The 14,797-nt window shown below is 35.9% G+C and overlaps 1 protein-coding gene across 1 annotated transcript in view; it reads left to right on the top strand.

Annotated features, from left to right (window-relative positions):
* Positions 1-669: 669 nt before the first annotated feature.
* LOC127838539 (LIM/homeobox protein Lhx3-like) overlaps positions 670-14,797 on the top strand; it is a 40,949-nt gene continuing 26,821 nt past the window's right edge. The window contains exons 1-2 of the mRNA XM_052366358.1: positions 670-1,720; positions 5,525-5,727. Coding sequence (XP_052222318.1) covers positions 1,551-1,720; positions 5,525-5,727 — 373 coding nt within the window. The 5' untranslated portion in view covers positions 670-1,550. The remainder of the gene's footprint in view (positions 1,721-5,524; positions 5,728-14,797) is intronic.

The raw sequence follows: 14,797 nt of genomic DNA, 5'->3' as shown, positions 1-14,797 counted from the left end.
TTAATTAATTTGAAAATACATACATTAACAAAAATAAATATGTGCAAAAAAGTAAATGACCATCACGAAAATGACTTAATTATACATTGTCTAATTTAAGTTCGTGGGTTAAACGGTGTCCGTCTACGATGACTGATTTATGGGTGCTGCACGCATTGAAATAGCAGCACCATGTAAATTACTGTCAGATATTGTCGCAATTTTACAACTGTAAAATTTTATTGCAAAATAATTCCACATTTTGGAATAATGGATCAACGTTGCCTTCTCCAATATTGATCCTATTACGGTGCATAGACTTTTATAGACGAATAAGTTTACCACAACGCACTAAATATTGTTTTATTTGTTCAGTTTGTTTTCTTTGGTTTATCTAAGATTTACAGAAAAATACCGATTCATTTTATATTTTCGTAGCAACGCAAGTAGATGTTGAATGCACCGACAAAGTATACAGTAAATAGACAATCGCTGGACACAAAATCGTTTAAACTCTGTATATAAATCTGATTGGTTAAACTACTTTAGTAAGATACGCCTATCGTATTTGCATAACCCCGCCTCTTAGAATTAATGCAATAATCGACGCGTCGAATGCGAAGTGCTAGCAAAAACTCGTTTTCCGTATCCATGAATTTTAGCAACAACGTCGGTGTATACTCGCAAAATACGAATCTTCGACCTCACTAAACAAACAAACACTGACCACTGTCTGGGATATTTTTGCGATTGTGTTTTGGACTGTAAATCAAAGATTATGTGCAAATGCATTTTTGAAGATGCGATCATTTCATCGGAGTTGTTTTCTTTTTTCCAGTATTTATAAAATTAATATGTGAGAACATTGGAGTAATTAAGTGACTGGGTCAACGGAACTTTTGACTCAGCATAGTTAGATTGTAATGATATTTGTAAAAGAAGTGAAAACACATTTATTAAGCGTTTATTAAATATTTCAAATATTCAATTCAACCGCGATCGAGCTTTTGACGCATAGAAAAAAGCACAATCCACACGAGCATTTGAAATATGCCTTCTAATGATGTTTTAATTGTATTTGACTGGTGACAGCCTCCGACAGTCTAAATGCGTTTTATAGGAAGTGAAAGCATCTAAACAAAAAGCGTAACCACGGAAAAGGGGTTTGGGTCATTCCTTTTAAGGAACATTACTTGAGAAAGTCGTCGTTATTGTGATACCGTATTTGTAAGAAATAAAACCCCAACATATTACGCTAGAAAGAACAAACTCTATAAAGCAGAAAGCTAATTAATGGTTATCCGAATTTTGTGACAAAAAGTGAGGACCAGTGTTTATTTTTTATAGTGAATAGCGGCTTTTTAAGAATTTAAGTTCCGCATATTAAAAGACGAAGTGCCGAAGGACAAAATGACGTAAATCATCTCAGCCATCATATAATTATGATTTACTGTAGTTTCCAGTAGACAGAAAGTTTTATTTGTATTTACTTGTTTATTTAATTGTGTTGCGTTAATATATAATAGAGCTGATATATTTTCAAACTGGCGGTGGGAAAAGAACTAAGCGACATGCAGATTTGTTCGGGATGTGAGAGGCCCATTTTGGATCGATATCTTCTCAATGTTCTCGAGCGCACGTGGCACGTGCAGTGTGTCCGATGCACGGACTGCGCATGCGTACTGGCGGATAAGTGCTTTTCGAGGGACGGGAAGCTCTACTGCAGAAATGACTTCTTCCGGTACGTATTAAGCCTATAAATGGTGAGCCATACTCTGTGAAAAAGGGGTTAAATTCATGTGTGTAAAGTGTCGTCCCAGAGTAGCCTGTGCAGTAACCAGTTAATTATTTACTAGAACAGAATTTAAACATCTTAATAAAAAATGTCATTGACACGTGCATGAAATATGATTATGCCTCTAACGCTAATAATTAAGTTTTAACTTCATCATTTAAATTAAAATGAAATTACAACTTTCGCTTATGAAACAATCATTGCAATATCGACTTTTATATCGAGATAAAAATCAAATAGTAGAACCGTGCAGCAGATGTAATAGTACACACGAGTTCGAAACGACACAGAGCTGACGTAAACCATTTATCAAACCATACACATATTTTTTAACTGCAACACATAAACGTGTTTTTATACAATAATTTATTTTCATATTGTGATAATCATTTTTCTTATTCTTATTTAAGTGATAAATAAAAGCATCCAACAGCAGAATGTATGGAAAATAATGTTTCTGTTTTGCACTATGTGAATCCGAATATGGTATTGTTCTTTTTTCTTCTGTTGTTGTTTTTCTCTTTTAAAATTAATCGTCGATGTATGATGTTTATGCTCTTTATGTTGTTACCAACTGTAAAAGAAGGAACGTTTGAAGACAATCTTCGTCAAAAATCGCATTGAGGTACTTTCTTGTTAGTGGAATTTATTTGTGCCCCGAACATATTTGTAAGAAAGGCAAAGATTTCTATCCATGTGCTTTATTATTGTGAAAATAATGATTTTATCGGTGTATGCATGACTTACTTTAGCGACTCTTTTAATAATAAAAAGTTTAAGTTGGGTATCAGGAAAACATAATGCGCAATTTCTTTGTTATCAACAATCGGTCTTAATAAACAGAATTTATCTTTTGAATATGTAAACTTTCTTAGAGCGAGAAGTGTTTTGAAATAATAATAAAAACGATCACGGGTTTAATCGGGACACTAGCTTGCATGACGATCAACTTCGTTAATAGCATAGAACATTTATGGTAAAGTAGGAATAATAATAAATACTTTATAACTCTTAGTAATATTTCTAGTTCATAAGAAGATATTGCTGTTGCGTGATGAAAATGTAAAACATTCGATATAATAAAATCCAAACGTGAAATACTGTTATAACCGAGTAGAAAATGATTTACTCAAATATCAGCAGAAGAGAAAACTAAATATTAAATAACATGTACTAACTTCAATTATTAAAGACCGGTTATTTTGTTTAATGATTTTTCCAATGCTCATCGACGATATCGCGATTACTCTTCTGTCATCTTTCAACGCGCCATGAGTCAAAAGCATGACGACGTTAAAGTGACATATCCAATGAGCTTCAAATCTAAAAAGGCGGTAAACAACTAAATTCAATTCGTAAAATATCACGACCAATAATGATCTATTCTTAACACGTATTCTCCATTTGCATCTACGTGCATGTGTAGGATCTTGATCTTCGCTCACGGGACACTGTATATCTGTTTTTACAAATTGCACTCCTGGATGTTCTTATTAAATCTACGATTACTCACACACAATATAAATAAAATAGAATATTTCTGCATCGGGAGTGTAAGTTTGCTCTCGTATTTGTAAACAATATTTTTTTGTAAAAAAAAACGCACCACTAACTGTCCGGCGCTCCTACTTGACCATTTGAAGCGCGTTGTACGAAAACTGGGCTTAATGCATTTGTTTGAAGTGCCGTCCGAAATAAGCCTAGGTATTCTGCACATGCTAATTAGGAACGACACTTTTCGGATACACTAGATTTTTGTTAAGAAGAGACTTCCAAACGAAAAAAATCTCCCAAAATGGTAAACGTCGTCCTTTATAAGCCTCTACGGACTGCACAGGCTAATCTGGGAAGATAGTTTACGCACATGCATTGAGCTCTGTTTACCCAGAACGAGACGCATTAAAACCGTTTCAATGGCTGCTCTATAGTGTGTCAGTTACTTTAATGTCATAAAACGTCCTCGTCCTTGGTACACGACTTTTTTCTGTGTTATCCAATTCTTGCATGAAGGCATCTCGACTGTGAAAGCGGCTTATCACAGAACGATCTTTGAGTGATCACAATTTTTCGATCTGCATCGATTAATATTGACATAAATGGCGCGGAAATAGCTCACAAGTTTAACTGAACGTCGTGTAAATTTAAATAATTAATGTACTCTCTAAACAAAGTGTCTTCGGCGATTTCTGTTTTCCCTGAACGCCGATAACAATATTTTATTCATTGGGCCTCACTTTCTCGCCTCAATGACCTGTGTTAAAACTTCAGTGTTGATCATTTTAATTGATTTAAAATGTTTAGATGTTAAAATTATGATGTTGAAGTATTAATACTGTTATATTAACGAATATATTAATGTGAATATTATGCATATTAAATATGAACATAAACTTATGTCCCGGACTTATGTAGTTTTGCATTTTTTTTAATTATTTCAATTTTGAAAACTTTTATACCCGTTTTAAATTGTCAAAAAAACACATGGCATATATAGTGAACTATGTGTTATTATTAATGCTACATATTATCATGAGCGACAGAGAAATGAAAATCAAAAGTTTAAACATGGTTGGAGTTTTTTCTCTTTGTAGATAATAAAAATGTGATTACAAACTATATCGAGCAATTTTAATACACATTTTTTTGGTAAAATAATATCTTCGAATAAAAATAATGAGCAATAGTCAGTGTCCTCATACGTAATTAAACATGTAACAATACAATGGTACGTTGTGGGTTAAATAATATATAATTCCTTACATTTCATAACTAAGATTGAATAACCACATGTGTATGATTATGCATGATTTCCGAATTCATATTTAACACCATATCTCAATATAGCTCAAGAATACAGAGTTCGCAATCATAATATTGCACCCAAATGCACGCATATTATATCAACGCATGGCCATCTTCCGTCTTTGCATACAGAATTATGAACATACTCACGCACACCAAGAGATGACGGTTGTCTCCTAGGATTTCAAGAACATTATATCGAATACAATCATCATCTTAACATCTTTGAAGAACATAATTATTTTGTCTCAATGGAATGTTGTTTTTCTACGCTCATATACGAATTCATAACACGGAACAATACGGATACCTGTACAATTGTATTTACTCACGGATTCAATAAAAAATTAAAAAAACAACGTATTTACGGTCATTAAAAATTCATGAATTGCTCGCCCAGAAATCTGCGTGACAGGATATCAGCTCTTCAAACGGTTCATACATTTTAAACTACTCATGTGGATATTCCCTGAGGGTCCCCCACTCAAGAACCCATGTGAATCTTTCCCTTGGGTCCCTAAGGTTTGTAAGTACTATCGGGCCCCTCAGTGAACATTCCGAAAGGGTCCCTCCGGAAACTTTCCCATAGTGTCCCTCAGTCAAGTAACTTTGTGAATAAAGTTGTAAATGTCTCTCTCGGATTCCATCAATGAATGTTCCGCTAGTATACCAGTGTCTATTAGCAAAGCACTAATGCGAATGTCCCCCCATGGACTAACACGCATTTCTTGTTTAATTGTTATGTGTTATAACACCATATACACTTCCGTTAGTTCAATACTGCAGATAACAATAGACAAATATAGGATCCATGTAACAGTCGACCTTGTTTGTTGTAAAATAACAATATAATAAAAAATAGAATTATAAAGGAAAACTATAATAATATTCAAATACACAGATGTTACATAGACACGTGGCCCATATGTTACTTTATTTCATTTTCAGGCGCTATGGCACCAAATGTGCCGGATGTGGACAAGGCATATCCCCCAGCGACCTCGTGCGTCGTGCACGTGACAAGGCGTTCCACCTGAAATGTTTCACGTGCATGATCTGTCGTAAGGAGCTCTCGACCGGAGAGGAACTATATATACTGGACGAGAACAAATTCATCTGCAAGGAAGATTACATTGCGAGCAAACTATCTGGTAAGTTGGTTAGTTTGTGTCCTTAAAAGCGTGTTCGGCGTTTTACGGAACCCTTCGTAAATTCCGTTGTAGTTCGAGTATATTCGAAGCTTTCCGGCGAGTAATTATAGTATACGGCAAGTTTCGGTATTTCATTGTGTTAATAAAAAAACATTGCAGTGTTTTGCCAGTAATGTTTTAACCTTTAAAGTCTCCCAACTTAGGACGGCACATATGTAACATATGCATGTTTTCATTCATGTGTTTGCACGACTTCGTAACTCGTAGGAATGATAAAGACTAGCACGTTGCACGTGTTAATAAGTCGTGGGACCGACGTTTTAAGTCGCTGTTTAAAAGACATGTTGACGTGGAAGCAACTAACCTACTCGTGGGAACATTAACTGGATCGAGACAACGACGCATATCTAATTGGAACGAGATAGGTAACTCGTGAATACGACATAATGGAAACCAAAATCCACAAAATTTGAAAAACATTTTAAAAGCAAGCCATTTTGAAACATGTTTCAACAACATGCATTTTGATGTGTTGATAATGTTGATAGTGTCGCTAACACGAGTTATTTATCTCGTTTACACGAGCAAGTCCGTTTAACGAGTTACTAAGTCCTGCTGATCACTGTGACTAACATACTTGTTGCCAGGAGTAAGTTATCTCGTTCCGATGACTTATTAAATCGTGTTAATTAGTAATTTAGTCATGGAAACGCGAAATTATGTCGTTTCAAGAGCGATTCGTTACGTTTTGTGAAGAACTACCTCAATAGCCGCAACGATACGTGAAAAAAGGAAACTGTCACATCTGTGTCACCGTACCAACTGACGTTTAATGATTCATTCCTTGAATTCACACGGTGGCTCAGATGTTTCATATGCTTGTTCGTATTTATGTCATTCACACGACAAGTCATTCGTTTCAACGATTCAGTAACTCGTCTCCACTTCCTAGTAACTGGTTTCCACTTCATTACTTCATAACTTATTCGTGCGAAAAAGGTACCGGTAAGTCGTGGTCATGACCTAGTATGTAGTGGGAACGAGTTACTTAATCGTTAATAATTCGTAGGAACGTTTGAGTAATTATTGGGATCGAAAAACTAAATCATTTTAACGACACAAGGAAGCAATCATAAAACATAAGTTTGAAATGGATTTGAAATCGCCCAAGAGTCAACCATTTTGAAACACGCATTAAAAATATTTATTTTGATTGGTTGGTTATGCCGTTCGCGTTTCCATTTCTCAACAACGCTTTTCTAAGTTTTCCAAAGATGTCGGTGTGGTCTTTTGTTAAATTAAAACATTGAGTCCCTCGTGGTGTTCGAAAATGAGGTAACTGGCAATGATTGGCTAAACTCGATATCATTCTGCAAATCTATGATTGACATTTCTGCTTATTGTGGAAAACGTTCTAAGAACAGTAATAAGAAGTATCGTCGCTAATTGGTCAACATGGGTAATCGACGCGGATCTTTGAATATGTTACAGATTGAAATCGGTTTATTCATGTCCGTATATGAAGAGCCTTTATCATTTATCAACTTAGGCTCGTATCACTATAATCACACACAGACGGCACACATTTATGAAGAAATTAACTCCATAACAAATTGACTCTTGATGAGTAAGTGTGTCGCTTAATTGGTTCAATAGATGTATCCCGACCATTATTGTTTGTTATTATTATGCATATTTATGTATTGAACTATATTGGTAATATATATATATATATATATGACGTAAGTTTACAATTATAAACTTCAACAGAGATTGCGATTGACTTTGGTAAACTCCACTAATCCCTCGGTACAAAAAACGCTTATCCACTGATGGTATCTTCATTAGAAATACGTTTTATTAGCTCACCTGATTGCTAATGTGAGCTTTTGTGACCGGTCTTTGTCCGTCGTCCGTCCGTCCGTCCGTCAACATTTGTTCGTTAACACTCTAGAGGCCGCATTTCTTGTCCGATCTTCATGAAACTTGGTCAGAAGCTTTGTCCCAATGAAATCTCGGTCGAGTTCGAAACTGGGTCGTGTCGGGTCAAAAACTAGGTCACTAGGTCAAAAAAGAAAAACCTTGTAAACACTGTAGAAGTCACATTTCATGCCCAATCTTCATGTTACTTTGTCAAAATGTTTGCCTTAATGATATGCTGGTTGAGTTCAAAGTGGTTTGGGTCCGTTGAAAAATATGGCCGCCAGTGGGCGGGGCAGTTTTCCCTATTTGGCTCTAGAGAAACCTTGTAAACACTCTAGAAGGCCCAATTTTTGCCCAATCATCATGAAAGTTGGTCAAAACATTGGTTTTATTGATATCTCGGACGAGTTCGAAAATGGTCCAGATCGGTGAAAAAACATGGCCGCAAGTGGGCGGGGCATTTTTCTCTATATGTATATAGTGAAAACATGTGAACATTCTAGAAGTCACATTTTTGGCCCAATTTTCATGAAATTTGGTCAGAACATTTGATTTCTTGATACGAGAGTAGAGTTAAAAAATGGTTCCGGTCAGTTGAATAACATGGCTGCCGGGGGGAAGGGGGCAGTTTTCTTATATTTATATAGTAAAAAAAGCTTGTAAACACTCTAGACGTCACATTATTTGCCCAATCATCATGAAACTTGGTTAAAGGTTGTTTTAATATATATCTCAGACGAGTTCGCAAATGGTCCCGATCGGTAAAAAAACATAGCCGCAAGGGGGTGGGGCAGTTTTCCTTGTGTGACTAGAGAGAAACCTTGTGATCGAACACTATAGAAGTCACATTTTTTGCCTTATCATCGTGAAACTTAGTCAATACATTGGTTTTATTAGCTCGACTATTATATATGAAATATATATAGTGGAGCTATCCTACTCACCCCGGCGTCGGCGTTAGCGTTCCCGTTCCCGCTAGCGTTATCGTGCAAATGTTAAAGTTTGCGTACCACCCCAAATATGTTCATTGTCCCTTGACATATTGCTTCAATATTGTGCATACTTCATTACCAACATGACCCCAACCTATAAACAAGAGCAGACAACTGTATCACGCATTTTGTAAGAATTATGGCCCTTTTTTCACTTACAATATGCATATTATTGATAAATCTATGTTAAAGTTTGCGTACCACCTCAAGTATTTTCATTGTCCCTTGACATATTGCTTTCATATTTTGCAAACTTCTTTACCAACATGACCCCAATCTATAAAAAAGAGCAGACAACTGTATCAAGCATTTGAAGTCCAGGGTTCGATGCCCGCGTTTGGTAAACTCTTTCAGTCAACGTATCTTTTTTTCTGCTTCTACAATTATAGTGGGCTATTTAATATATTTTAGTGTGTTTTGTGTGTAAATAAATACATTGAATGACATTTAAACAAATAATAAAAGGGTGAACAAGTCCATTTATTTTCAAAGTCAAAATTCTCATCGTCTTATACAATTTACAAAACGTATTTTAAATTTTAATGTTATGTGAGTCATTTATTTCTGATATGTGTATGTACCTTAGATGTATTTTTTGTTACGATATGAGTCGATTATGAACTAACCATCATGTTCACATATTTAAACATACATTTGCAGAAGTGAACTATTTGTAATAGAAACTATGTTATTCCGAATATAAATGCTTTGGTGAACAATATGAACGTAGCAATACGAACTATTTCGTAAGCAGTTTATTATGCTCCCCCAAATTTTTTTGGGGGGGAGCATATAGTCGCCGCTTCGTCTGTCTGTCCGTGTGTCCGTGCGTCCGTGTGTCCGTCCGTCCGTGCACAATTTTGTCCGGGCTAATTCTCAGCAACTAATGACCGGAATTCAATTAAACTTTATGGGAAGCTTCATTACCAAGAGGAGTTGTGCATATTATCAGCCGGTTCTGGTCGGATGATTTTTCACAGAGTTATGGCCCTTTGAAATTTTCCGTTAACTGTACATATAGTGCAATTCTTGTCCGGGCTATTTCTCAGCAACTAATGACCGGTATTCAATGAAACTTTATGGGAAGCTTCACTACCAAGAGGAGATGCGCATATTATCAGCGGGTTTTGGTCGGATAATTTTTCACAGAGTTATGGCCCTTTGAAAATTTCCATTAACTGTACATATAGTGCAATTCTTGTCCGGGCTATTTCTCAGCAACTAATGACCGGAATTCAATGAAACTTTATGGGAAGCTTCACTACCAAAAGGAGATGTGCATATTATCAGCCAGTTCTGGTCGGATGATTTTTCACAGAGTTATGGCCCTTTGAATATTTCCATTAACTGTACATATAGTGCAATTCTTGTCCGGGCTATTTCTCAGCAACTAATGACCGGAATTCAATGAAACTTTATGGGAAGCGCCACTACAAAGAGGAGATGTGCATATTATCAGCCGGTTCTGGTCGGATGACTTTTCACAAAGTTATGGCCCCTTGAAATTTTCCATTGTACATATAGTGCAATTCTTGTCCGAGCTATTTCTCAGCAACTTATTACGGGAATTCAATGAAACTTTATGGGAAGCTTCACTACTAACAGGAGATGTGCATATTATCAGCCGGTTATGGTCGGATGATTTTTCACAGAAATATGGCCCTTTGAAATTTTCCATTGTACATATAGTGCAATTCTTGTCCGAGCTATTTCTCAGCAATTTATCACGGGAATTCAATGAAACTTTATGGAAAGCTTCACTACCAACAGGAGATGTGCATATTATCAGCCGGTTCTGGTCGGATGATTTTTCACAAAGTTATGGCCCTTTTAAATTTTCTGTAAACTGTACATATAGTGCAATTCTTGTCCGGGCTATTTCTCCCCAACTACTGACTGGGATTCAATGAAGCTTTATGGGAAGCTTAAATACCTTGAGAAGATGCGCATGTCATAAGTGGGTTCTGGTTAGATGAGTTATGGCCCTTTAAAAATTTTAAGTTTCTAAACCATCCATCGTATTATTTTGTCCAAAGATATGCCCCTCAAGACGTTTCCTTTAATCTGAATATATAGTGCAATATTGTGACAAAAAAAAACTTTGGGGAGCATCACCCGTCTCCGACGGTTTCTTGTTTATATAGATACAATATGTTTTATGAGTTTATCCAATTTATAAATTTCTTAACTGCATCTAGGTGATGGCATTTTAATTTGTGTAAACTTGGGTGCTCTTGCAATTTTTATTTGGAACTTAAATTGTTTTTGGTGAAACTATTTTTTTTATTATTCGATCAAATATTCATAATACTAAATGTATATGCTCAGAATTTTTTATTTCGTGATTTAACAAAAATCTTTTTTTGCGTATGACTAGAGATTTATAATTGAATTGGTTTTCTGAGGGAAGATAAGAACACGTGTGTGCTTATATTGTATTATTTGATACACCTTATTTACTATTATAAATGTACATTAAACGCATTTATGTATAAATATTATACCAAACAGGTCTTGCTTTATCAATATATTTGTTTCTAAAAGTGAAATTTGTATCTAATGGCTGTGATAAAATTGGGATTATTATTGGGGTTTGGCAAGTGGAATGTCTGAGAATCCTTTAATTGTTCGTTATTTTTTTCGTTAACTTCTAATTTGGATGCAAAATAGGAAACTATGCGAAGAAAGACCAGATAATCAAAATGTCGTATTAAAATTCTGAAACCGTGAATGGTTCAGTTGTGTATGTACCACCAGAAGCATGGATTTTGCCTAAGCAGCTCGGATTTCCAGCGGTTTTTGTCGTGTCTAAAAATGGTTAGCCGACTATAAGACTGACCCCCATACACACACGCAGACTTTGTAGAAGCATGGGAAAAAAATGGTATAAGCATGGTTCTCGTTAATATCTTGACAGAGTTAGGGCAAGGGTGTTCTCTGTTGAAAAAACACGGGGGTGAGGCAGCTTTCCTTCGATGAAGTTAGATAGCTGATGATTTGCTTGGAAGCAGGAGACAATACGTACCGTTGCTGTAGTATTTTTTCTCTTAAACGAACGTTAGGCACGTAAAACGTGCGTCTTAAACTTAGGTCATGATTTCGTTTAAAGGGACCTTTTCAAGTTTTGATAAATTGACAAAATGTAAAAAAATGTTTCAGATTCGCTAACTTTCGTTGTAGTTATAATATTTGTGGGGAAACAGTAATACTGAACATTTACCATGCTCTACAATATCTTTTATATGCATCTTTTGAAGATTTAAAACCTGAAAATTATAAAGCGTTGCAACGCAAAACGTTTAAAAAATTTGGAGAGTTCTGTTTGTGTCGTTAAATGTATATATTGTGACAATACGAGAGCTGCTTATATAATGCATTAAACGAGGTTGCAATGGTGTAGTGATATGGTGTCCGCCTAGCGATCGGGAGGTCACATGTTCGATCCCCACTGTGGGAGCGTTCTTTCGATTCTCCCCTTAGACACCAAGTACTAGTTCAAGTCCTAGGAAACGGACTCGAGAGGGTTTCAAATAAGCCTTAGGTCAGGTTTCCATGCATCCGTGTCCGCGCTCCGCGTCCGCGTTCCGTGTCCGCGTTCCGTGTACGCGTTCCATATACGGACACGGAGTATCTATTCCATGCATCCGCTTACTATTTAAGCCTCTCCGTGTAAAAAGCTCATTCCAAACGTGGTGGTACTTGAACTTAGATGTCGTTATTAGAAGGGCACACATTTTTTATGATGACTGCTGCGGCAGTACTGCATGTTAGTAGACGGAAACTCAGACATAGGTACTGGACACGGGCCATCACAACAAACCGTCAAACTTACGACACATACTACCATCTTGTTAGAGAATTAGAGGAGCTGAATTAATGAGAATTAGCATAGTTATATTGATAAACATTACTGATTTATTCGTATTAGACATATTTCAAAACTTATATGTGAACTCCCATAGACAAAAAGAACATAAATAGCGACTTCTTTTAGCGTTATATTTTGTTTGAAATATATACTGTGTCTTTTTAAAAGCGATTATAGAGTGTACAATATGCAGACGATATATATTCGCATATTACTATTCTCACTTACCTAAAACCCCATTTCTTTGGCTATGCTTTGCCAGATGTATGATGCAATATCTTTGTCTTTGTATTCTTTCATACGTTGGTTGTATATTTCAGGGTGATCACTTACTAAATTTATTATTTTTACACTAATATCTATGCTTTTAAGTCGACCTTACATGTTGACTGCCGTCCGTGTACTGCGTCCGCGTCCGTGAAAAATCGCTCAACAAGCGATTTTTCACGGACGCAATACGCGGACGAAAAATGCGGTCGCGGAACGCGGATACATGGGATAGCTCCAACAGATTTCAACAAGTTCGTTTTTTGCGGACACGGACACATGGACACGGAACGCGGACGCGGAGATATGGAAACCCGGCCTTAGGCTTTCTATACAATCAAGCTAAACTAAATTGGTTTAAACTAAAGTATAACATACATCATTCTCAGTTTAACCTCAGGAGTCAGTGGCTCGAGCCCAGTTGAGAGTTACTTTTTTTTCCTTTAATTTTATTCTTTTTTTTTTTAATGGAGCTTTTTATATCCAGATGTTTACATTTATCAATATAAAGCATTTAATGATAAACTTCAATACATGCTAAAATATGTGAAAATGTATCTTTAAGACTTTGCGACCTGGACGGTTATGCATTGTTATTTTATTGTCGAAGTGATGCATAATACAATAAAACTATGATGAGTGATTAGATGTGTAAAATGTGCAATAGTAATTAATTATCGATGGCAGAGGCCGACCTTTTGAAATACAATCGCCTGTTGCAAATTATACAGCTTTTTCGTATTCAGAGTATCAGTTTCCTTTTGACGCACCGGTGCTCAAGATTTTGAAGACCCACAAAACAGCGCTGCATAGCAAATTAACAGCTGACATGAACGTATCGCATGTAAAGGCAAAACGACAAGGGACGTTACAGAATTACCTATGATAAATGAGTGTATGCTAATTCAGCAGATAATTTGTTGATAACCCAAGAATCGTATATCGTAAGGTAGAATCGGTTGAAATCTGAGATAGTTTTGATCCGGTAAATGAAACTGTACAAACATGCAAGCGGCCTTCAATTAAGTCTCAACATGCATATAGCGTTCAGATAATTATTAATTATAAAATTCATTAAATAATTTATTCTTTTGAGGTCTATTATATAATATGATGCCGTTTTTATTAAGTTCGTTTACATTTAATAAATGTAAACAACACCCTATAAAATTCTTGTGTTTCTATTGAAGTATGTTTCGCTGAATACTGCGATTCATTTATCGTTTCACATTGTGTATTGTGAGTTGTAACAAATATGTGACATTCATGAAATTAACCGTGTTTAATATGCAAATACAAATTTGACCGTTTATACGAAAATGCTTATTAAACTGAAGACACATTCTACCGAAATAATAATGAATACGAACAGATCTGATGACAAAAAGCAATAAAAGCTATTCGAACCACCGTGATGCGCGGATTTGCTCTGCTATATTTAGAAGATATTTTAAGACTGCCGGGAAAATGTTTTCCAAACATCGACTTTGTCGTATGAAATAATTGTAGAAAACATTGATTGATAATTTCAGTTATTTTGCGAGCTCGAAGGTCATTGAAATAACGATGTATTTTTTTTTCGCTGCAGACGTTGCCCTGGATAATATTGCTTCTTCCGATTATTACTTGTTAATCGACGAAGATCTCGAGTAACAACGGAAATCACGTAATACTGTCCCAATAGACACTTACCTATCGAGTAATTTTTGACGCTAACTGAGTCCTTTTTAAAACCAATAAAAGTGTTCATACTTTTGAAACAAAGAAACTCGGAGAGCGTTTAAGGATGTAAGGGACTTGAAATAATATGCGGGCTGATTAAAATCCACGATTGCAAATTCAGCTCCGGGTGTCGATTAATGATAAACACGTTTGTCAGCGCCTTCTTTCGTCTGTATTTGCCATCCGACGCTCACCATCAAAATTCTCCTGGACTAAAATTAACTATGTGCTGACACGGTTTTAACGCCATCTTATCGTCCGTTAACAACTTGTTCGCATGCACGCCATTTTGAAACTC

The sequence above is a fragment of the Dreissena polymorpha genome, chromosome 1 (genome assembly GCF_020536995.1).
Source record: "Dreissena polymorpha isolate Duluth1 chromosome 1, UMN_Dpol_1.0, whole genome shotgun sequence".
Taxonomy (NCBI): Eukaryota; Metazoa; Mollusca; class Bivalvia; order Myida; family Dreissenidae; genus Dreissena; species Dreissena polymorpha.
The sequence above is the reverse complement of the archived record's forward strand: the minus strand, read 5'-3'. Positions and strand labels throughout refer to the sequence as shown.